Source organism: Microcaecilia unicolor, chromosome 1 (assembly GCF_901765095.1).
Source record: "Microcaecilia unicolor chromosome 1, aMicUni1.1, whole genome shotgun sequence".
Lineage (NCBI taxonomy): Eukaryota > Metazoa > Chordata > Amphibia > Gymnophiona > Siphonopidae > Microcaecilia > Microcaecilia unicolor.
In genome coordinates, this window is record NC_044031.1 from 549061674 (window position 1) to 549088087 (window position 26414).

Here is a 26414-nt window from a genome sequence, read left to right on the forward strand (position 1 = left end):
GGAAAGTTTACAGTCACAGGTCACGTCAAGGAAAGCACTATCAGGGAGGCATCTTTACCAGCCAGGAGTCATATATATAACAAAAATTGGTGGACAAAATAATTGTGTAGCCAAATAAAAAGAAAAAAATCAAGTGTAGTTAAAAAGACAGAAAAGTAAACTAGGAAAACTCTGTTTCAATATACTCAAACATTTTCTCAGAGCCATTTAATTGTAACCACCTAAAACACAGCTTATCCAAGAGTGGTATATCTCAAGTGTCAATAAATGTGTTTCCTGCCTTCAGCAGGTTTTCACAATGTACAGTTTCAAAAAATTAAAGAATAAAAAAAAAAATAACAAAATACAGATTGACATATTACAAAGTAAAGAGTCTAAAACAGCATTAAGAATAACTATAATGGCCTTACAGTTTTCACAGCCTACTTCAGAAAAGCAAGCCTAGTTTCAAGGAACATTGCCAAACTGTAACTGTCAGTTGGATCACTTCATCTTTCTACAGGAATCAGATGTCAAAATGCTCAGGACAGACTACTGCTTACATCTCTTCTGCAAGAACATTTATATACAGAGATTTAGAAGCCTATGACATTTCTGCCAGTTACACTGGTTGAGGAACATTTTCTAATTGCTTTCTTATATTTTTTTTGTCCATCAACTTTTGTTTTTAATGGTAAGCGTATTGTTAGATTCAGCCTGCAAACTTTAGTGTATTAGCACTACAGCTTGTTTAGTGGGAGTAAAAGCATGCCAGCTCTTTGACTGACTGTTTTCCCTATGATTTGTTAGGTTCTCAGATATGAAGATTAGAAAGCACATGCTTTATATAACACCACCACCATACTCTCAACAGCTATACAGGACCTAACAATTGGGCTCAAGACATAACAGAGAACAATGTCTATATTCTAATTGTTTCACAACTAATAAGAGTTCAGAAGACCCCAGCCTTGTTCTCTGTTTAGTCTTATTGCTCATGGTTACTGACTAAAAAAAGATTAACAGAATGGAGGTAATTCTCAAAAGATCGCCTAAAGTTAGGCATCGGGATGATTGGTAAACAAGCATGTGGGATGATTTTTCAGTGTCTCTAGTATGAATACTATGTCTGTCCCCTTTCCTATTTTAAATGGCGTTCTTTTAATTAATAATTGTTTTTATTGTATATTACTTTGTGAACTGTTCTGATTTGCTTTGCAATAAGCAATGGTATAGTAAATTGATAAACGATAATGTATACTAAGTGCAAATTCTATAACAGCAATTATGTGTGTAATTGCTATTGTAGAATAGAGTGTAAGTCTGCAGTTACACTCTATTCTATAATAGCAGTCACAGTGTAATTCTGCACCTACGATAGCTCGAAGACTGGTGTATATGCACCTTACTGCTGTCAGTTAGATGTGTAACTGCTAGTATTCGATAACCTGTGTGCATAAGTGCTTGGTATGCCCCTAACCCACCCATGACCCTCCCAGGTCTACCCCCCCCCCCCCCCCAGCACTTGTGGGCTATGGATTTTGTGCATCCAATTTGTATAGGGCAGTTACAAGTATAACTGTTAATTAGTACCAATTATAGCCAGTAATTGGTTGCTAATTTCACTTAGCAGCTAATTATATTAAGTTGCATGCATAATTTTACACACTAATTCCCAAATTCTATAAATGATGCTTTAAATTGTGTGCACAAATTTGGGTGCATGTCCAGTTTCCATGCACAATTTAATTGGATAACAAACCAATTTGTGCCAATAATTTGGTGCTAACAATTATCAATGCTAATTGGCAGTAATTTGAATTTATGTGTGCATCTTGCTAGGTGTATTCTATAAACATACGCGCATATATTCTAGTGTGTGGATCTGAAAAGGGGGCATGGGCATTCCCAGAATTTGCACGCAGAGTTACAGAATACGCCTGATCAGGGATTTATACCTGGTTTCAGTTGGTTTAAATCTTTGCGCTTAAAAGTTATGGATGTTTTCTGGTGCAAGGCACTATTCTATAAATGATGCCCAATTTGAGGCATCATTTATAGAATGGCGCTTAGTGCTTATTTTTTGGCACCATATATAGAATCTAGTCCCATGAGCAAAATTGTACATGCAAGTTTATAGAATTAGGAGGAATATATACAGTGTACTCGCTTTATTCATTTTCTAGTAAATTTCATGAATTTCATTACTGATAAAGCATGTGTATGGTATGGTTTGATATCAATACTAAAGTGAAGTCTAGACACACCAGTCTCAAAGTTCTGGATTTCAAACTTCTCACTTTGGTGGAATGGAGAAATATGAGAAGGAAGAGCTGACAGAATGGGTGGAAATAAGGGAATTCTAAAAGCAGTGGGCTAAACTGAATGGGACTATAAAAAGAGCTACCAATTTTTATCATTTGTTTGAAAATGTGCTATATCTCCTTCTTCTGATAAGCAGGCCAAAGCAGTTAATAAATATTAGTAAAATAATGGAATCAAAAAAGGAATGCCATTAGATAAAGGAAACAGCACACATCACTCTTATGCAGATTTTCGTCAACCCCTAATGCTCCGCATCTGAAACCTCGAAGGCTCACTGAAAAAGATGGGTCTTTAAGGAACTAATTTAGGTCTTATAAGATCATTCTGAACACAGGTGGTAGGGCAAGGAATTAAAAGCTGGGGCTATACAAAATAATGCTAAGTGTCTTGTAGACTCTGGATGAGCTTGCAATGGAAAAGGAAGTACAAAGCGGTGGTCATTAAGGGGCCCTTTTAATAAGCTGTGATAAGCACTAGTTTGCAGATACTGCTGCATAAAATGGCCTTTTGCGGGATATGCTCAAGCCTCCTGCAGTAAAAGTGGTGCTGTGATCCTGGGGGGGCACTGCTTCACACTCATCTTCCCAGGCTGCCTCTTATTGATCTCCATGCCCTCATGGAGACGTGGGGTAGCAGGTGGTGTTGGTGCTTGAAAATTTCTGTCCTGTGCCTGAGGTACAGGAGAACCAGGAGCTCTGTCTCTGGCACACTGAAGTTTGTCTCCCTCTGAAGAGACATGACTGTCTACACTGAGGAACATTCCTGTATGTGCAGGAGGTTTATATGCATGTGGTGAGAATATGCTGCCATTGCGAGCGTGGTACCGGAAGATTCGAGGGTGGCCAATGTAACGCCGATTTTTAAAAAAGGTTCCAGAGGAGATCCGGGAAATTATAGACTAGTGAGTCTGATGTTGGTGCCGGGCAAAATGGTAGAGACTATTATTAAGAACAAAATTACAGAGCATATTCAAAAGCATGGATTAATGAGACATGAAAGTCAACATGGGTTTACTGAAGGGAAATCTTGCCTCACAAATCTACTACATTTCTTTGAAGGAGTGAACAAACATGTGGCTAAAGGGGAGCCGGTTGAATGTACCTGGATTTTCAGAAGGCGTTTGATAAAGTACCTCATGAAAGACTCCAGAGGAAATTGGAGAGTCATGGGGTTAGGAGGTAGTGTTCTAATGTGGATTAAAAACTGGTTAAAAGATTGAAAACAGAGAGTAGGGTTAAATGGTCAGTATTCTCAATGGAGAAGGGTAGTTATTTATTTTATTTATTTGGATTTTGTTCACACCTTTTTCATTAGTAGCTCAAGGTGAGTTACATTCAGGTTCACTGGATATTTCTCTGTCCCAGGAGGGCTCACAATCTAAGTTTGTACCTGAGGCAATGGAAGGTTAAGTGACTTGCCCAAGGTCACAAGGAGCAGCAGCGGGATTTGAACCGGCCACCTCTAGATTGCAAGACTGGTGCTCTAACCACTAGGCCATTCCTCCACTCCGTTCCCCAGAGGTCTGTGCTGGGACCGCTGCTTTTTAACATATTTATAAATGACCTAGAGATGGGAGTAACTAGTAAAGTAATTAAATTTGCCAATGACACAAAGTTATTCAAAGTCGTTAAATCGTGGGAGGATTGTGAAAAATTACAAGAGGACCTTACGAGACTGGGAGACTGGGCGTCTAAATGGCAGATGACGTTTAATGTGAGCAAGTGCAAAGTGATGCATGTGGGAAAGAGGAACCCGAATTTATAGCTATGTCATGCAAGGTTCCACACTAGGAGTCACAGACCAAGAAAGGGATCTAGGTGTCGTCGTTGATGATACGTTGAAACCTTCTGCTCAGTGTGCTGCTGCGGCTAAGAAAGCAAATAGAATGATAGGTATTATTAGGAAAGGAATGGAAAACAAAAATGAGGATGTTATAATGCCTTTGTATCACTCCATGGTGCGACGGCACCTCGAATATTGTGTTCAATTCTGGTCGCCGCATCTCAAAAAAGATATAGTGGAATTAGAAAAGGTGCAGAGAAGGGCGACGAAAATGATAAAGGGGATGGGACAACTTCCCTATGAGGAAAGGCTAAAGCGGCTAGGGCTCTTCAGCTTGGAGAAAAGGCGGCTTAGGGGAGATATGATAGAGGTCTATAAAATAATGAGTGGAGTTGAACGGGTAGATGTGAAGCGTCTGTTTATGCTTTCCAAAAATACTAGGACTAGGGGGCATGCGATGAACCTAAAATGTAGTAAATTTAAAACGAATCAGAGAAAATGTTTCTTCACTCAACGTGTAATTAAACTCTGAAAGTCGTAGCCAGAGAATGTGGAAAAGGCGGTTAGCTTAGCGGAGTTTAAAAAAACGTTTGAACTGCTTCCTAAAGGAAAAGGCCATAGACCATTATTAAATGGACTTGGGGAAAATCCACTGTTTCTGGGATAAGCAGTATAAAATGTTTTTGTACTTTTTTGGGGTCTTGCCAGGTATTTGTGACCTGGATTGGCCACTGTTGGAAAAAGGATGCTGGGCTTGATCGACCTTTGGTCTGTCCCAGTATGACACTACTTATGTTCTTATGTCTAAAAATGTACTGTGTCTTTCTAGTGTTCTTATTTAGCAAAATTAGATGATGAGGCTTTATTTTTATTCTAGATTTTGTTGGCCAAGAATGTTGATTGCTCTGGAGTAATAAAAATAAAAACTCATTTTTTTGGTGGCAGATTATGTATGTTACTGTGCCAGTGCACAAATAACCACATGTTTAATGTTTGGAAAAGAATTCAAGCAAGGCTTGACAAGATGTGTCATTTAGTGATTTTGTTTTGGTTAATATTTCCAGAAATATAGTTCAGCCTTTGTTTAGATTAGCCAAAGCAAATAAGCACGTTAACATATGACCTAATGTCACTTAGTAATTTGTAATATATATTAATATGCTGGCATTCCTGGAAATATACTTCAGTAAAGGAAATAAATGACGTCAGGACTTGTTGAGTTTGACCTCTAGGAGAGAAGGTTAAGAAGATCATACTGAGTATTTTAAAGGTTGCAGACATACTTTGATGTATTACAATAACCATAATTCCATGTATAATACCTTTGTGTACTTAAAACTTAAAAAAGCAGTGGCTCCTAGATCAGTGGCATCCCTAATGAATATGCATGAGATAGATTTTTATACAGTGAAGGTAATACACTGCCCTAGAGACATATCCAGGAAAAAAAATGCTGGTAGATGTCATCCTTTATCCCAAGACAATCATGTCTGTATTTTATTCCATGGATGCATATAATAATTTTAAAGGGTTTTTCTTTGTCAATCTTGCTAAGGTCAAGGTAATTTCTGAGCAGTATATCTGCAATATCTGTCTCCTAACTCTGAATATTATGCCAGCAGATTTGAATTACACAGTACAGTTAATAAAATGTTGGCTTCTGACCTGTTTGGGGCCTTAAGCTTGGGTAATTCCCATTTTCGTTCCCTTAATTGACTTCCTGTTGTTGACCAGATAGTTTAAATCTGCTACATGAGGTACTCTGTGCTTTCTTAGTCGGACGGTTTCAGGGGAAGGCAATTGATGAATGTTTCAGCGATGCAAGATAGTTCTGCCAGGGAGGCAAGAATTTGTCAAGATAAGTGCACAGTTTTCACCTAGTATATACATTTTTAAAAGTGATAAGCGATTTTATAGCACTGAGGTGATTTGGAAGCATGAAAAAATGAGCATATGTTGCTCCTCCCAAAAAAAAGTGCTATGCCACTTTGTAGCAGCATTATTGACTGCAGTAATAGTGGTAAATATCTGAGGGTACTCTACATACATAAAAATTTTTATTATATTATACTGGTGTGAACTGTTTCAAGCACTCTCTTTGAGTTGGTGGCTACATGTCCTGGTTTGTGTGTATATGTCATTGGATGTTACCAGAGATATTGATATTATGGATTCGTTTTCTGGAGCTGCCATCTAAGCATCACTCCTGCACATCATAAATGAACTTATAGCTGTTACTGTGTTAAATTGTGTTTTTTGACTTGTATTTATTGTGTGTGTTTATTTTGTTAACCACATAGCTCAGTTTTGCTGGATGTGTTGGCTAAATAAAGTGTATTAGAAACATGATGGCAGATAAAGGCCATATGACCCATCCAGTCTGCCCATCCTCTGTAACCCCTAATTCTTCCTGTCCCTAAGCAATCCCACATGCTTATCCCATGCTTTTTTAAATTCTGGAACAGTCCTCGACTCTACCACCTCCACCGAGAGGCCATTCCACGCCTCCACCACCCTTTCTGTGAAATAATACTTCCACAGATTGCTCCTAAGCCTATTCCCTCTCAACTCTGTTGTATGCCCCCTTATTCCAGAGCTTCATTTGAAAAAGGCTCTCTTCCTGTACATAATTGCCCTTGAGATATTTAAACATGTCTATCATGTCTCCTCTCTCCCTCCTCTCTTCCAGCGTATACATGTTGAGGTTCATAAGCCTGTCCCTAAAAGTTTTGCATTCAAGACCGCTTACTAATTTTGTGGCCGCCCTCTGGACCGACTCCATCCTGTTTATATCTTTCCGTAAGTGCAGTCTCCAGAACTGTACGCAGTACTCCAAATGAGGCCTCACCAGAGACTTATACAACTGCACTATCACCTAGGGGTCCATTTTAAACTTGACCATATTGATGGTCAAGTTTAAAATGAACCCCTACAATCTAATTTTAAAATAATATTTCTTTTTTATGTGAAATAATAGGAATAGAAAAAAATTACAGGAGCTCTGCTAGAGAGATAGTGAGGCATATGTTAAGCTTCCAGCTTGGACCAAAGTTGTGTGAATATGTGAGATTGGTCTTTAATGCAGTAGTATTCATAGGAGCCAACTTTTCAAATTATTGGGGGTGCTAAGCCCAATGAAAATAACCCCTCCCTGGACACATACAAGTAATTTTCTCAATATTGGGAGTGCTCAAGCACCCATAGCACCCACAGAGTCGGCTCCAATGGTAGTATTTATCCAAAAGCATGGCCTTCCAACATTTGATATATTATTCTTGGTGAGGTTTTACCAATGCCCTATAAACAGGCACTGTCATGTCCTCTGAACATGCTTCAGAGAGCCAAGACTGAAGCCTGCGTTTGTGGGAATCAAGAGATGAGAAGGGCATAAGGTCCGGAAGGAGCTGGAGATGGTGGCAGGGAGCAGCAGATGAAGAGTCATGAGCACAAAGGAATAGTAAATACCTTGTAACTGAAGTGGAGAATTGTTTGTTGTCAGATCTTCAAAGGGATAGGTAAGATGGAGGATGATTAGGCACAGAGGAAAAGAAGTTACATAATAAAGAAAAAGATTAGGGAATGATCAAAAAGAGATGGACCATTTGCAGAACAGAAAGTCTGTCTACTGTATTACTATACTATTTTGCTACCTTGAGATGATCATATAATAAAATCTTTCAAAGGGGTAGCCATATTAGTCTGATGTAACAAAAATGACAGACACATGCTATCTTATAAACTAAACAATTTATCAGGGCATGAACTTTTGAGGATTAGAGTTCACTTCATCTGACAAAGTGGACTCTGGTTCTTCAAAGCTCATTTCTCGTAAATTGTTTAGTGTGTAAAGAGCCACCTGTCTCTGTCATTTTTCAGATCATCAGTTATCTCCCCAGGGTCTCATCTCTGCATGGCGCACATCCGACATCTCACATCTCCCTTCCCCCATTGCCTCCTGCTTCCTTCAATTTTTGCATCTTAAATGTATAAATCTGCACTTTACAGCCTACAAAAGGGCTACCAAAATAGTGCAAGGCCTGTGAAAATAAACTTAAGGACTTATGGACTAGATTCTATATATGGTGCCTGAGAAATCAGTGCCGAAAATATTTCCGCCTAAGTGTATTCTGTAAAGCACGTCCAGATTTAGGCACGGTTTATAGAATATGCCTAGCCGTTTTACAGAATACACCTAGTGGCCATGCCTGTGCCTCACTGTAGGCACTTCCATTTATGCCAAGTAACACTTGGTGTAAATACTAGCACCTAAGTTCGGCAAAGAGCAGGTGTATTCTATAACGGTGCGCATAGATTTTTGGAACACTCCTAGTCTGCTCATTCCATGGCCACATCCCCTTATTGTCAACATGCTTTAGAATTTATGCACACCACACTACAAAATACACCTAGCAAGTTATGCGTGTAAATTCTAATTAATGCCAATTAGTGTGAATAATTGCTTGTTAAATGGCTATTATCAGCACTGATTGGCTTGTTAAGTAATTAAATTGTGCACGCAAACCCAGAATATGACCGGATTTGCATGTGCAATTTTGGTCGCGTTATATAGAATCCACGGGTACATGTCTATTGCCAAGTGGAAAGACTGAGGAGATATGATAGAGATTTAAATACATGAAATATACAAGTATAAATAATGCACAATATGAAAACCTTTATTAGTAGAAAAATGCTTGGAGTAAGAGTTTGTGCTATGAAGATTCAACCTACCAGTGCTGTAATTAATTCAGAATCAGTAGCCAGAAGCATGGAAGCAAGACAGAGAATTCCTTATTACAGTGAAGTGCAGAGAGCGTGAGAGATTAGCTGGGATTTGTGACATTGCAGTAATAAGAAAAGTGGGAAAATTGATGGGCCTCATGATCCTGATCCATGTTTCACCTCAAAATTTGATTTGCCACCAAGTAGGAGGTTAAGACAGATAGAAGCTAAATATATCTCCTCTAATCTGTTTATTAAAAGAAAGGTAAGTTAAAATGTATTTTCCAGTTAATGAATTAACTGAACTCTGATAAAGTGCCAAGCAGTGTGTCGTGGCAACTTCTGATTCCACTGAACTATTGAACTCCCCCCTTAGTTGCCCATCAGAGTCACCAGTTGCATTCTGCTAGAAAAGCCATCAAGTTCTTGATTTGACCTGTGAGAGTAACAGAAGAAAGGTTAACAGGGAGCAAAGATGTCACGCCTTTCTGCCTGGCATTTTGTGAGAGTTCACTTGTTTAATTAACTGAAGCTAAATTTTTAACTTTATTGATCAACTTAAAAAAAATGAACACATGAAAATTCTGTGTTTCATTTCCCTGCACCCTCCTACACATGGAAAAATTAAACCTTAAGAAAGTATTTCTACATAACATCACAATATCATGATGGATATTGAAAGATTAAATTGTTGCCTTGTATAAATGGAAATAATACCCCATACATGGGGATATCTTCCGTTTGCCTTCACAAGTAGAGAGGATATTGCAGTCAGGAGAAGGATGGATATAGATTTAGTAACAACTAAGGGCATGTCTTCAGAGACTTAACAGTATTTAGAGGCTTTTAAAATACCACCCTCCCTAGGAGTATTTGTTGATTTATAGACTACCCCCAATAAGATGATAAGAGGAGGAGCATTCACCACCCCTGGGGGGAAATGGGGGAGGTAAGAGGAGGAAGGAAGGCAAAGCCAACTTTAGGAGTGACACCTGGTGAATTGTTCCAAGGCTTTGATCCTTTCTGAATGAATGCAGTTAAGCTGTTACAATAACAATATATGTGAAAGAACTGTGCATTATACCCATAGCTCACAGTTATCCTAGGGTAGGATGCTAGAAAGTATTCTGAAGACCTTCTCAGAGATAGTTTACAGGACACAACTTCCAACAGGAACTTATTGATGAAACAGACTCAGACTCCTTAGACTAGTTTTAAGATTTTCTTACTACTACTACTTCTTATCACTTCCTACATATATCCAAAAGTAGAGGGGGTATAATTTGCTGTACTACTGTATTTGAATACTGGATTGTGGAATCAAAAGTTGTTACCAATCTTATTCATATCTGAGAAATCTCGATGTGACGTGCTTGGCACAGCTTACTTTAGAGTCCAGTTCATGCCCAACTTAGGCTTTTAGCTATGCAAAATCTATCGAGGCGATGAAATCATATGCAGTGAAATGAGGTGTGCCACAGGAATTATGACCCTCCAAAATTTTGCCCAACATAGTATCAGCAAATACAGAGCCTGGGGGCACGGTTGAAGATTGGTTTGCTTGGCCCCTCCAACCAAAAAGATATTCTGATGCCCCTAGGCAGCACAGCATTGAATTTGTCTTTGTCAGCTATTTTAATTGCACAGTGGATAAAGGCACATAGTTGTTCTTTTTATAAAAGTAAGCACCCAGAACCTTCCCCAGTAACACACAAATGTTCACGCACAAACTTACATCTGCTGCAAAGAAGTTGTAAATGTTTACGTATACTCTGCCTGTACTTGCATATTTTATAAAATACGCACACACATTGCAGCTACATAATTTCTCGACCCAAAACACGTCCCTGAGAATGACTATGTGCAGTGCACATATAAGTGCATGCCATCTTGTTAGCTCACATACTTATATATGCATATTTGATAATGTAATTTTATTATTATTAACATTTGTATAGCGCTACCATACGCACGCAGCGCTGAACACCTGACACAGAGAGACAGTCCCTGCTCGATAGAGCTTACAATCTAAAAATACAGACAGACAAGACAATTAAGGGCGAGGAAAGTACTGGGTGAGAAAGAACAAGGATAGGGGAATTGAGTAGTGGTTAGGAGCCAAAAGCAGTGGTGAAAAGGTGGGTTTTCAGCATAGATTTGACAACAGGTAGAGATGGAGCTAGGCGTACAGGCTCAGGAAGTCCATTTTAGAGCTATTTTCTACATGTAAAACATGCTTTACATGCAGACAATTCTTTATACAATTACCCTTGCATTGTCTTGCTGACAATGGACAGTTAAAGACTCGAAGCATGTTTGGCAAGTCCAGAATGCTCAAGCTCCATGTTTGTCAGTCTAGACAAAGACTAGCTCATTTAAATGTGACTTTGACTTTGGCTTCTATAGGGCATTGCACCAAAAGTTAAATCTAAGGATTAGAATAGATGCTTTTTACACAAATTGTATATATGTGTATTTTTTTGTGAAAATGTTTTGCTTCCAGATATTACTGAAAATTAAAACATTGTGCAAAAGGTGTATTATTGAAAAAGTGTGAAGGCTGAATGACACGCTGGCTTTTTGTGTTTTTCTTGCTTACTGTACTTTTGGCAAGAGACAGACTGAAAGGAAAGTTACAGGTAATGTTAAAAGAGTTCTGGATACAGGATAGTAATAGAGTAAAAACATGCAGTGTTTAACATCACTTTGTATGAGAAAAAAGGCCGATGTTTAATTATAATCCTGTCTGGGTACTCAGTACTATAAGGCATATCACATATTACAGGGGCCTTGATCCTATAGCACTGTGGTTGAGCACAGATATTTCAACTGTATGCATTTGTTGTGAGAGCTATGTAGTCTTTACATTTTTTGAGCTGCATTCATGTCCAAATACCTGAATATATTCAAGCTATGATTTTCTCTTTTTGTCTCATATGTACTTACAAAAATAAATGTGCCCAACTAGAAAGATATTACGGATGTAAAAGGTCATGAATTTGATATATCGCCTTTCTGTGGGTACAACCAAAGTTGTTTACATTCTATTTGTCTATTTATTTATTAGGATTTATTTACTACCTTTTTGAAGGAATTCATTCAAGGCTGTGTACAGTAAGAATAGATGAAACATGAGCAATAGGCAATTACAGCAGTAAAAATATTCAAAAACAATACAAAGTATGGCATAGTTTACTACTTACAATGTCAACACAATACATAATAGAACATTATAATTGATAGTGAAGGGTAAAGCAAAGATGAAACATATAGATAGGTAAGAAAGTAGGAAGAGTTAGAGAGTAAGGTGACTGATTTAAAGAAAGTTGTAGATGAGGTCAGAGAGATGGTTAAATATTATCTCAGCTAGGGTAGGAAAAAGATGTTCCACTCTATGTGGAAACTTAAAAGAGTAAAACCTTTCTTCCCCAGATACATCTTCCGTACCCTGGTACAGTCAGTGGTAATAAGTCATCTGGACTACTGCAACGCACTATATGCTGGCTGCAAAGAACACACTATCAAAAAACTCCAAACAGCCCAGAATACAGCAGCCAGACTCATATTTGGGAAAAACTAAATATGAAAATGCAAAACCCCTAAGAGAGAAACTTCACTGGCTCCCACTCAAGGAACGCATTGTGTTCAAGTTCTGCACGATTGTACACAAAATCATTCACGCAGACGCCCCAATCTACATGCTAAACCTCGTGGACCTGCCTCCCAGAAATGCTATAAGATCAGCCCGCAAATTTCTCAATCTGCACTTCCCCAGCTGTAAAGGACTGAAATACAAGCTGATACATGCTTCCACCTTCTCTTACATGGGCACGCAGCTGTGGAATGCATTACCTACAGCCCTGAAAACTATCGACAAAATAACTAACTTTCGCAAATGTCTAAAGACACATCTCTTCAACAAGGCCTACAAAGATAACCCATAACCATACAAAACTACCGCACCAACCCATCCAGTTATTAAAATCCACCTTCTATACTAACCTGCCTAACACCTTCCCTCTCTCTTCCCTTAATCTTTGCACATTACCAATTGTACCTAAGATCCTGGAATGACTATGTCATAACAAAACTCTGTAAGCCACATTGAGCCTGCAAATAGGTGGGGAAATGTGGGATACAAATGCAATAAATAAATAAATAAATAAACATGTCCTGCATATACTATATGCAGGTACTTTTTCTGTCCCTATTGAGCTCACAATCTAAGGGAGTCTTTTACTAAGGTGCACTAGCGTTTTTAGCTCACGCTAAAAATCAGTTAGCACTAAACGCTAAGATGCCCAAAGGAATATAATGGGCATCTCAGCGTTTAGCATCAGCTGGTTTTATCGCGAGCTAAAAATGCTAGTGCACCTTAGTAAAAGACTCCCTAAGTTTGTACCTAGGGCAATGGAGATTTAAGTGACTTACCCAGGGTCACAAGGAGCTGCAGTGGGAATCAAACCCAGTTCCCCAGGTACTCAGCCGACTTCACTAACCTTTAGGCTACTCCATTTGTTAGCATGCTGTTGGTTCATTAATGTGACTTACAAAACTTAATGCTCACTAACTTGATTTAGCCCATGTTAACCTATGAATCAACACAGAGGTAATTTATTGCAGAAAAAAGCATGTTTATAAAATTAAGTCAGGCATAAAAGTACATATATTTTTCCTGTAGGTACGGTAAGGGGTGCAGTCTGGGTGGAGCATGGGAAGTACATGTGTTGACTGTAAAATATGTTAATCTGCCCATATACTTGCATATTCTACTCATGCACATCTACAGCTGCAAATGTCTGTGCTTTCAGTGTAGTCACTAGAGCTTCTGGATTTGTGCTGGTATTCTATGAAGACACAAGCGCCTATTGTGTTTAGAAAAATACCTTCACAAGTTCTAACATATGTTAATTCTTCTTCTTATTATTATTATTATTATTATTATTAACAAATGTGTAAAGTAAATGTAAACAATTTTCCCCTGTTTAGATCCCTAGAATTGCACAACTCAGAATTGTATAGAATTGAGACCACAGTGGTATATTCTATCTTAAATTGTTTTCATCCTATGATTTGTTATGCTTTTTGCACTATGTCAAATGTATTTTAAACACTTTGGGAATAGTAAGAAGAAATAATAAAAAAAATAGCAAAGTACCAGACACCCCCCCCCCCCCCCCCCGTTTACTATGCTACGTGGCTTAGTAAACAGGAGGGAGAATATGTTAAATTGGGGCTCCACACTGGGTCTTTTGCTCCCCCTCCCACCTAAGACTGTTGTGCTAACCTAGGGGCCATTTTACTAAGCTGCGTAGAGCCTAAGCGTGCCCAATATGCATCAGTTTGGATTTACCACCCGCCTACCGCGAGGCCTGGGTGGTAATTTCGTTCTTTAGATGCGCAGGAAAATCATTTTTATTTTCCTGTGCGCGGCAGAAACTGGGCAGTAATTGTCATTCTACATGCGTAGACGATTACCGCACGGTTACCTCATGAGACCTTACCGCTAAGTCAATGTCTGGCGGTAAGGTCTCAGACCCAAAAATGGACACGCACCAATTTTATCTTGCCGTACGTCCATTTTTTGCAAAAATTTTTAAAAGGCCTTTTTTTTACAGGCGTGCTAAAAATTGATCTGTGCACACCTAAAACACGCGCCTACACTAGCGCAGCCCATTTTTCAGTGCACCTTAGTAAAAAAAAACCCTTTGTAATCATTTCTTGGGTAAAATAATGTAATAATTTGCCCACAATTAGATCTTAATCCCAGGAAAGATTAGATTTGCCAGATTTGTTTCCTGGTTTTCTCTATGAATAGGCATGGCAATCTCCTTTTTATTTGTGCTGCCTCATGCCACATCACTGGATTATTTGGAAGCAACTCATGGGTTGACCCGACACAAGTTTGACTCAGGAAAACAGTGCAAAGCAAAATGGAAAAATGCTCCAAGCTATTGGATTTTTTTTCCTTAAATGAGCCAGAGTTTGTCTTGATGTAGACTGCCTCAAGAGAATACAAAGTTTATAAGATCAATAGAGCCAAATTAAACTTCACATTCTAAACCACGTCATTTTTCCAGCACACACATACACACAAATAGAAACTGCTAGACTGCTGTCACTGAAAAACTAAAACTGAGTGAATGTAATTAGGCGATAGGTTCACATAATGTGATGATTAGAGAGTTGCAGAGGGACAGAAATTTAACCACCTATCCCCACTGGAATCTATTCCATACCCACCTTTACCCTCTAAGATCTATTGTATTCTCACCTAGGGGCCCTTTTACTAAGCTACGGTAAAAAGTGGCCTGCACTAGATTGGGCACATGAAATTGGTGTGCGCTGGGCCACTGTATATCACAGCTTGGAAAAAGGCCTTTTTTGATGGGCAGTAAATGGTCATGTGCTAATATAAAAAGTAGTGCATGGCTGTTTAGTGCCTGAGCCGGAGGAGGAGTAGCTTAGTGGTTAGTGCAGTGGACTTTGATCCTGGGGAACTGAGTTCAATTCCCACTGCAGCTCCTTGTGACTCTGGGCAAGTCATTTAACCTTCCATTGCCCCTGGTACAAAATAAGTACCTGAATATATGTAAACCGCTTTGAATGTAGTTGCAAAAACCTCAGAAAGGCGGTATATCAAGTCCCCTTTCCCTTCCCTTAACACCACCTATTTACTTGGCGGAAAGGGAATGGAATCACGCACTACTTGTGCAGTAATCAGTCAGTGCATGCCAATGTGGCCGTGCTGCCAATTACCACTGGGAAATCCCCCCCCCCCCCCCCCCCCCCCCCACCCCCATGGTAGAAATTAGAAAATTATTTTCTACTGTGGGAAACAGTGCGCACCAACTTCAGAATTACCACCTGGTGCTCATTCTACCCTGATGGTAGTGTTGATTTGGCATGCTTTACCTGCACATTAGCCCCACCACAACTTAGTAAAAGGGCCCTCTAGGCTGTACTCGCAGGTACTTCCAGCAGAAAGGATGCAAAGAAAAAAATAGATGGGGAATTTATTTGTTAGAGCAGATTCAGTTATTCTTAAAGGCTCAAACCATTTCAGATTACTCTTTTGGTACTGACATTTTTGGAGTGGAGGAGTGGCCTAGTGGTTAGGGTGGTGGACTTTGGTCCTGGGGAACTGAGGAACTGAGTTTGATTCCCACTTCAGGCACAGGCAGCTCCTTGTGACTCTGGGCAAGTCACTTAACCCTCCATTGCCCCAGGTACAAATAAGTACCTGTATACAATATGTAATCCGCATTGAGCCTGCCATGAGTGGGAAAGCACGGGGTACAAATGTAACAAAACTAAATAAATAAAGCAAATAGGTATCTATATTTTGCCTGCAGAATATTCAACCCTTCCTCTGCATACCCAGACCCCCCTTTTGACCTCCTCTGAAATTCCCACCACCCCTGGGACTTACCTGGAGGTGATTCCTGGTAGTCCAGTGGGCCAGGCCAGGAGTGGCCTCTCTCCAGCAAACAGATTGAGATTCTGGGGAACCAGGTTCAATTCCTTGGGGAAGTCACTTATCCTATTGCCCCAGGTACAGTATACTACTTATGGACAGTGCCAGTTCCTGTAAAGAAATTATAAACCACTTAAGTCTAGGTGAAATCCATGTTAGAGTTGTCCTTTCTGTATCAGAGAGTGAAGCGTTGGAATAGATTGCCTCTGGAAATCCGGAGAATACCACTATACTATTGTGACAAAATGCTTAGCCACACATCTGCAATTATCCCCAGCCACTTAGAGGGTCTATCCCCAGCACAGCTCAAGTCCGCCTGCACCTGCTGCTTGTTCTCTACACGAACACTCTCCTCCCACCAACTGGGTCCCAACCGTCTCTAGGTGAGTCTCCCACTCACAAATTATCCCCAGTGATTTCTGTGTTGCCAGGGCTACACTTCCAGTGGTCCCACAGTTCCCAGAAAGCACTCACAGACCCAACACACGAACCACCAGGATTATTTATCAGTCCATACAAACAGGGTGAACAAACAATTATCTTTATTCTCTTAAAAATATTGAACAGTGGAACAAAATAGTGCAAATAGCAAAAACATAAGAGGTAACTGAAATATGGATCAGTTATAACATTAACTAAATATTTTCTTACTTCCTAGAAAGTACCTGGGGAGATCAGGACATACATAACTTTTCACCAGTTATCAAATATAACTGTTTTTTTTACAGGTCTTCACCAAAGAGCTCTCTATCTCTCTTCTTCCGGGCTGAAACTGAACTCAAAACCAGTAAAGTTCAAATGAGATGAGCTCCTGGGCCAATCAGAGCCCAGTCAACAAGATTTCAAATATATACTGCTTCTTGCTTCCTGTTTGTGTCAAGCTAAAGAAAAAACACTCAGGGGTCCTTTTACTAAGGTATGCTGAAAAATGGGCTGCGCTAGTGTAGGTGCATGTTTTGGGCGTGTGCAGATCTATTTTTTGGAGCACCTGTAAAAAAGGCCTTTTTAAAAATTTTTCCGAAAATGGACGTGTGGCAAAATAAAAATTGGTGCGCATCCATTTTGAGTCTGAGAACTTAGTCATTGACTTAGTGGTAAGGTCTCGTGCGGTAATCATCTACACACGTAGAATGATGATTACCGCCTGGTTTCCGCCATGTGCCAGAAAATAAAAATTCTTTTCCAGCGCGCAAAGCGGATGTGCGTAAATAATGAAATTACCGCCCAAGCCACACGGTAGCTGGACGGTAACTCTGAATTGATGCATGTTGGGCATACGTAGGCACTTACGCGGCTTAATAAAAGGGCCCCTCAGCTCTCTGTAACAGCTTTACAGCAAAGAAACAGCTTTACAGCAAAGAAACACCACCTGCTTTCCAAACAGGAGAAATACACTTCAGAACAAAATCAATGCAGGAAAATATCCAATACATTTTACAGGCTTAAAACACACTGTTTCTTCACAACTATGCTTTTCGAAGAGTGCTAAAGTCATTTTTCATGAGAAAGATGTTTTATAATGATGATGATGCATGTATTTTAGATTAAAATTTTATAGATGTTTTTATTGTAATTCTTCTGAATGAAGGAATTGTTGTTTGTAATCTGCTTAGAATTTGCTTTGAACTTAGTGGAATATAAGAAACATGTAGTATGTATATTCATTGGGGAAATCATGAAAGCCTGACCTGGCGAGAGCTGAGTTTGGACACACCTGATCTAAAGGACTGAATCTCTGCCAATTTAATTTTCCTTTAATAAGAGGTATCCAGGTTTTTGATTCCTCTTTTCTTTTTCAAGTAATTAAAAATTGGAATAGTCTTCCACTGAAGATAAAGACTTCATTCTTCTTATAGTTCTTTTTGTTGAACTTTGAAAATATGTTGCAAAATATCATTCTGATCTTTAATATGAATACTTATTCCTTTCTGAGCCAGTGTATTTACTTTAAATTAGTCAATCTGTTATTACCTGCTGAATGTTCCAGCTTGTTTAAAGTATTATTGTAAGTTGCCTAGAACTGTGTCTGATAAATGTTGCCAGATTACCCATTTTCTCCTGGGTTCTATATAGCGCGCCTAGAGATCCATGCCAAAATCCAAGCATATTCTATAATAATGTGCATAACTTAATTGGCTTAACAAGCTAATCAGCGTTGATAACAGCTCTTAACAACCATTAATGAGTGCTCCTAACTTCTAACATGCGCAGGCAAAAATGGGTGTGATTATAGACGGGGAAATGTGCATTTCCTGGGCATTCTGAAATTTATATGCATAGTTATAGAATATGGCCCTCTGCGACTAAATCTTCATGCCGGAATTTACGCCACATTTTCGTTGGTGTAAATAGAGGTGCGTAGTTTTAGCCACAAAGATATCAAATAAGCATATTCTATATACCGTGCCTAAATCTAGGTACCACTTATAGAATACACTTGGCACTGATTTCCATGATGATTTTTTAGGCACCATATATAGAATCTTCCCTGTTGTACTTATATTGGAAAATTGTGGGGTATAAATGCTATTATAAATAAAATGTGAAGAAACCCAGAATTTTATAAAAGGTCAACAAAAAGATGTTGTAGTACAGTAGCTTCTGAGATCCCCCAAGCCTTTTTTTCAGCTGTGTACATGTCATAAAACTGCTTTATGGGGTTAATTTTATAAAATACTTTCTGGTGTAAAAGTATGCCTTTGACATGATTGTGTGTTTTCCAGTTGGGGGAAGCTGTGGGTACAACATGCATGTAAATGCGTAGAATATAAAATACGTTCATCTACATATTTCAAACTTTTATGAGCAGACATTTACACCTGCTCCACGGTAGGTTGTAGATGTGCTTTTTCCACTTACAGTAGTTTTTACAAGGACAAATAGGTATCTCCTTGTCTCTATAAAATGGACTTTACACAGGTCCCTGAAAACACATTTAAAGTAGGCATCCCTTTATAAAATTATCCCTCAGTGTCTGGATTCTCATATCTTATTTCATAAGCTGTCAAGTTTGTCTATTGTATAAATATTTTATTGTAAGTGATTCAGATTTACTTTATTTTTTAAACTATCACAGGAGAGCTTTGAATTTGGGAATACTTCGGGACCCTGGTTCTGAGGTTGAAGACAGACAATATCAAATAGATCTACAGTCAATCAATATTGGTACTGCTCACTGGGATCAGCTGAAACCAGAGAAGGAAAATAGCAAAGGAGGAGCACTGACAGAAAGTGAAAGAAATTCTCAAAATCCAGCATTGGAATGGAACATGGCCAGTAGGTAGGAAACAAGGAGCTGCCTGAAAAAAATGCTTTACTGTTTATACATAATTCATCTTTGAATTCAATAACAAAAATATTTGTTTCTAAGTAATATGTTGCATTCCTCTGAACTATTTCTCTTCAGCCTTTTAACTTCTGACCATCATTTTGCACAGTACTTAGTCAACTATATATATATACAATTAAAAACTCATTTATTCATTCAAACATTTTCCCACAATTCCTTAATTTTACTGTATTTTTTATGAGATTCTATAGTGGCGTTTGTAATGATTTTTATTGTTATTTTATTTTTAACGTATGTTTTATTGTAAGCTGCCTAGCAACAGGACACCTATAAATATTTTAAAGATATATATCTTTAAAATATTTATAGGTGTCCTGTTGCTAGGCAGCTTTCAATAAAACATACGTTAAAAATAAAATAACAATAAAAATCATTACAAATGCCACTATAGAATCTCATAAAAATACAGTAAAATGAAGGAATTGTGGGAAAATGTTTGAATGAATAAATGAGTTTTTAATTGTTTCTTAAATACAGATAAATCTGTGTTACTTTATAACCTCCCATGCAGTTTATTCCACAATCATGGGCCTATAATTGAAACACTGACATCCCTTGTAATCGCATTTCACAGTGCTTCCCAAACTTGGTCCTGGGGTCACCCCAGCCAGTCAGATTTTCAGGATATTCTCAATCAATATTCATGATTTGCATGCAGTAGAGAGAGTACATGCAAATATAGCTCATGCATATTAATTGTGAATATCTTGAAAACCTGACTGGCTGTGGTGCCCCCATGACCAGGTTTGGGAAGCACTGGCATAGTGTATCTGTTAAGTGCATGGTAGATGGAGAAAGTATTTTCCCTGAGATCATAGTGCCAACGGTGTGTGATAAAGGTCAAGGTCCTATTGAAGATACTGTGGTACCAGCCTGATTAAGGACTTAAATATCAAAAATTAAGAACTTGAAATTTATTCCATAATGTGCCTGCAGTCAATGAAGGCCTCTTTTATCAAGCTGCGCTAGTGGTTCCTGTGTGGCAATGCCATTGAAGCCCATTTAAAGTGAATAGGCTTTGTCGGCATTGCCGCATCAGGGACCGCTAGCGCGGCTTCATAAAAGAGTCCCAGAGTATCTTCAGTATGAGTGATATACTCAAAATACCCTGACCCAGCTATCATCCATTCTGTCACATTCTGCACTGCCTGGAGAGCCTAACACCTAGACTGAGATGCACCTACATACAGACCGTTACAGTAATCCAGTTTCAGTAATACAAGGCTCCGCATCATCAACTGGAAATGAAATAAAGCGAGCATGGGTTTATATATATATGAAACTGGTAACAAAAAACATACATGAAATACAACATAATCATAAACTAAAAAGAAATATATTAAGAATAATTAAAAATTATTTCTCAATATAATAAATCTTAAAACAATCAGCCACATCTGATACAACAGCTTATCTATAATATATCTTCAATAATAAGCCTTCTGAAATAAATATGTTTTAAGCTGCTTTCTGAATAACATTAGCGAGGATATCTGCCTTAATTCTATGGGTAGATCATTCCATAGAGTTGGACCAGGGATGAAAAATATCCAGAAGCGATCTTCCTAAACTTGGACCTGATGGAATGAGGGTGCAACTAATAGCAATCTTCTTTCAGATCTTAAATTCCTACTAGGTCGATAAATTTTCACACTTTTTGACATAGCAACTGGGGCATCATCCTGTAAAGCTTTAAATACCAACAGTAGTATCTTAAACTTAGCCCGCCAAACAACCAGAAGCCAATGTAATTTAATATGCAATCTGTCCCTAAAATCGAGTGTAGTACCGGAAGACTGGAGGGTAGCCAATGTTACTCCGATTTTTAAGAAGGGTTCCAGAGGAGATCCGGGAAATTATAGACCGGTGAGTCTGACGTCGGTGCCGGGCAAGATGGTGGAGGCTATTATTAAGAATAAAATTGCAGAGCATATACAAAAACATGGACTGATGAGACAAAGTCAGCACGGATTTAGTGAAGGGAAGTCTTGCCTCACCAATCTAATGCATTTTTTTGAGGGGGTAAGCAAACATGTGGACAATGGGGAGCCGGTTGATATTGTATATCTGGATTTTCAGAAGGCGTTTGACAAAGTGCCGCACGAAAGACTCCTGAAGAAATTGCAGAGTCATGGAATCGGAGGTAGGGTATTATTATGGATTAAGAACTGGTTGAAAGATAGGAAGCAGAGAGTAGGATTGCGTGGCCAGTATTCTCAGTGGAGGAGGGTAGTTAGTGGGGTCCCGCAGGGGTCTGTGCTGGGTCCGTTGCTTTTTAATGTATTTATAAATGACCTAGAGATGGGAATAACTAGTGAGGTAATTAAATTCGCCGATGACACAAAATTATTCAGGGTCGTCAAGTCGCAGGAGGAATGTGAACGATTACAGGAGGACCTTGCGAGACTGGGAGAATGGGCGTGCAAGTGGCAGATGAAGTTCAATGTTGACAAGTGCAAAGTGATGCATGTGGGTAAGAGGAACCCGAATTATAGCTACGTCTTGCAAGGTTCCGCGTTAGGAGTTACGGATCAAGAAAGGGATCTGGGTGTCGTCGTCGATGATACGCTGAAACCTTCTGCTCAGTGTGCTGCTGCGGCTAGGAAAGCGAATAGAATGTTGGGTGTTATTAAGAAGGGTATGGAGTCCAGGTGTGCGGATGTTATAATGCCGTTGTATCGCTCCATGGTGCGACCGCACCTGGAGTATTGTGTTCAGTACTGGTCTCCGTATCTCAAAAAAGATATAGTAGAATTGGAAAAGGTACAGCGAAGGGCGACGAAAATGATAGTGGGGATGGGACGACTTTCCTATGAAGAGAGGCTGAGAAGGCTAGGGCTTTTCAGCTTGGAGAAGAGACGGCTGAGGGGAGATATGATAGAAGTGTATAAAATAATGAGTGGAATGGATCGGGTGGATGTGAAGCGACTGTTCACGCTATCCAAAAATACTAGGACTAGAGGGCATGAGTTGAAGCTACAGTGCGGTAAATTTAAAACGAATCGGAGAAAATTTTTCTTCACCCAACGTGTAATTAGACTCTGGAATCCGTTGCCGGAGAACGTGGTACGGGCGGTTAGCTTGACGGAGTTTAAAAAGGGGTTAGATAGATTCCTAAAGGACAAGTCCATAGACCGCTATTAAATGGACTTGGAAAAATTCCGCATTTTTAGGTATAACTTGTCTGGAATGTTTTTACGTTTGGGGAGCGTGCCAGGTGCCCTTGACCTGGATTGGCCACTGTCGGTGACAGGATGCTGGGCTAGATGGACCTTTGGTCTTTCCCAGTATGGCACTACTTATGTACTTATGTACTTATGAGTTACAGAGTAATATGATCCATTTTGTTATTACCCCCTTTCAACTGAGCAGCAGAATTCTGTACTACTTGCAAGACTCTTAAAGAAGATTAGTAAAAGAGTCCCTTAGATCACTGTAATAATGCCCTGTATTGAAGTTTTCCTCAACTGCGGTAAAAAGTGGCCTGCGCTAGTTTTGGTGCATGAAATTGGTGTACGCTGGCCACTTTTTAAAAAGGCGGGGAAAAGGCCTTTTTTTTAAATGGGGGGCAGTAAATGGCCGTGCACTAATATTAAAATTAGCACATGGCTTTTACTGTCTGAGCCCTTACTGCCACCTATTTAGTAGGTGGTAAGGGCTCATTCTAACCCCGCAGCAATCAGGAAGCATGCTGCCAATTACTGCCAGTAACGCCCCCCCCCCCCCCCCCCACAATAGAAAATATTAAATTATTTTGTACCTTGGGGAAACTGCGTGCTCCAACTTCAGAAGTACTGCCAGGCTCCCACACTACCCTGGTGGTAGGGCCGATTTGACACACACTAACCACACAATAGCCCTACTGCGCCTTTGTAAAAGGGCCCCTAAATGCGGTGACACAAAACTGTGCATTACCAAGCGAAAATTCTCTACTGATAACAAATTCTTAAATTGCATCACTAACCTGATTTTGAAAAAAAACAAACAAACCAGCTTTAGCAACCACAGAAATCTCTCATTTAAAAGATAAAGATGAATCCAAAATCATACCCAGACTTCTAACTGAATTCAAAACAATTCAGAAGGTAAAGTAACACCCTTAAAATTGATCACTACATGACAACCAAAGAATCTGTGGTTTTGCTACACTCAGAGATAGATGAACAGCAGACATCCATTCTCAAATTGTATGCAAATAAAGTTCAATCAGTTTAAACCCCTCATGCATCCTCTCTGGTGTTAGAAAATAAAATTGTAGATCATCACCATATAACCGATAACCCACACCTAAATTAGCTAAAACTTACATACCGGGTACAGAAAAAGATTAAATAACAAAGCAGATAGTGATGAACCTTGTGGCACATCTGAACCCAATAACATCCAGTCTAATTTAGAATGAATTTGCTCAACTTGAAACTGATGTTCTACTAAATATGACCTAAACCATAAAAGTATCTTGCCAGAAATTCCAAATGAAGACAAACGAGAAAGTAGAATCTGTAATGTTTACAGTATCAAAAGCAACAGTGACGTCTAACGAAACAAAAAAAAAAAAAACAGCCCTTCTCTATCAAAACCCAACCGTATTTCATCAAGCATTGATATGGGCAATGTTTCTGTGCTATGTTTTGAATGAAAACCAAATTGAAAAGTATCAAATAAATGATTCTGTTCAGCAAAATCTGTCAGTTGATAGAAAACCAACTTTTCCATCACTTTGAAAAAAAACAAAATTAGAGAGAGGATGGAAATTCTCAACTTTATTTGGATCTAATGGAGTTGTTTTTTTTTTTTTTAATAATGGCTTGCTCTTTTTAATAATGTAGGTAGATTGCTAGATAGATAGATAAATATAGATAGCTTCCGGGCTTACAGGCAGTATAGCTATCAAAACGGTGTACATTTTATGTGTTTATTTAAAAATATTTGTATCCCGCACTATCTCCAAATCTAGGTACACTACAGTAGTTATTTTTCTGTCCCTGGATGGCTCACAATTTAAGTTTGTACCTGAGGCAGTGGCAGGTTAAGTAACTTGCCCAAGATCACTACGAGCTGCAGTCAGGGCCAGTGCAAGGCTTTCTGGTGCTTCCCTGCAGTCTATAAATTGGTACTAATGGTAGATTGTATATGTCCCTTTTTCCCAAAATTCCTTTACCAACACTGTTTGTTCACCCGATGCTGGTATTTAATTGAGAGGTTTTGTAAAAGGTGAAAACTCCTTAGCTTTTTGTGCTTTCCTATTTATTACTACTACTACAACTACTTATTATTTCTATAGTGCTACTAGACATACAGTGGGGGAAATAAGTATTTGATCCCTTGCTGATTTTGTAAGTTTGCCCACTGACAAAGACATGAGCAGCCCATAATTGAAGGGTAGGTTATTGGTAACAGTGAGAGATAGCACATCACAAATTAAATCCGGAAAATCACATTGTGGAAAGTATATGAATTTATTTGCATTCTGCAGAGGGAAATAAGTATTTGATCCCCCACCAACCAGTAAGAGATCTGGCCCCTACAGACCAGGTAGATGCTCCAAATCAACTCGTTACCTGCATGACAGACAGCTGTCGGCAATGGTCACCTGTATGAAAGACACCTGTCCACAGACTCAGTGAATCAGTCAGACTCTAACCTCTACAAAATGGCCAAGAGCAAGGAGCTGTCTAAGGATGTCAGGGACAAGATCATACACCTGCACAAGGCTGGAATGGGCTACAAAACCATCAGTAAGACGCTGGGCGAGAAGGAGACAACTGTTGGTGCCATAGTAGAAAATGGAAGAAGTACAAAATGACTGTCAATCGACAAAGATCTGGGGCTCCACGCAAAATCTCACCTCGTGGGGTATCCTTGATCATGAGGAAGGTTAGAAATCAGCCTACAACTACAAGGGGGGAACTTGTCAATGATCTCAAGGCAGCTGGGACCACTGTCACCACGAAAACCATTGGTAACACATTACGACATAACGGATTGCAATCCTGCAGTGCCCGCAAGGTCCCCCTGCTCCGGAAGGCACATGTGACGGCCCATCTGAAGTTTGCTAGTGAACACCTGGATGATGCCGAGAGTGATTGGGAGAAGGTGCTGTGGTCAGATGAGACAAAAATTGAGCTCTTTGGCATGAACTCAACTCGCCGTGTTTGGAGGAAGAGAAATGCTGCCTATGACCCAAAGAACACCGTCCCCACTGTCAAGCATGGAGGTGGAAATGTTATGTTTTGGGGGTGTTTCTCTGCTAAGGGCACAGGACTACTTCACCGCATCAATTGGAGAATGGATGGGGCCATGTACCGTACAATTCTGAGTGACAACCTCCTTCCCTCCGCCAGGGCCTTAAAAATGGGTCGTGGCTGGGTCTTCCAGCACGACAATGACCCAAAACATACAGCCAAGGCAACAAAGGAGTGACTCAGGAAGAAGCACATTAGGGTCATGGAGTGGCCTAGCCAGTCACCAGACCTTAATCCCATTGAAAACTTATGGAGGGAGCTGAAGCTGCGAGTTGCCAAGCGACAGCCCAGAACTCTTAATGATTTAGAGATGATCTGCAAAGAGGAGTGGACCAAAATTCCTCCTGACATGTGTGCAAACCTCATCATCAACTACAGAAGACGTCTGACCGCTGTGCTTGCCAACAAGGGTTTTGCCACCAAGTATTAGGTCTTGTTTGCCAGAGGGATCAAATACTTATTTCCCTCTGCAGAATGCAAATAAATTCATATACTTTCCACAATGTGATTTTCCGGATTTAATTTGTGATGTGCT

General features: G+C 39.4%; 1 protein-coding gene across 1 annotated transcript in view; it reads left to right on the forward strand.

Moving 5' to 3' along the window:
- The window catches only part of VPS13B (vacuolar protein sorting 13 homolog B), a 1674799-nt gene that overhangs the window by 876760 nt on the left and 771625 nt on the right, over positions 1-26414 (forward strand). Inside the window, 1 exon segment of the mRNA XM_030217225.1 lies at positions 19362-19565. Within this exon segment, the coding sequence (XP_030073085.1) occupies positions 19362-19565 (204 nt within the window).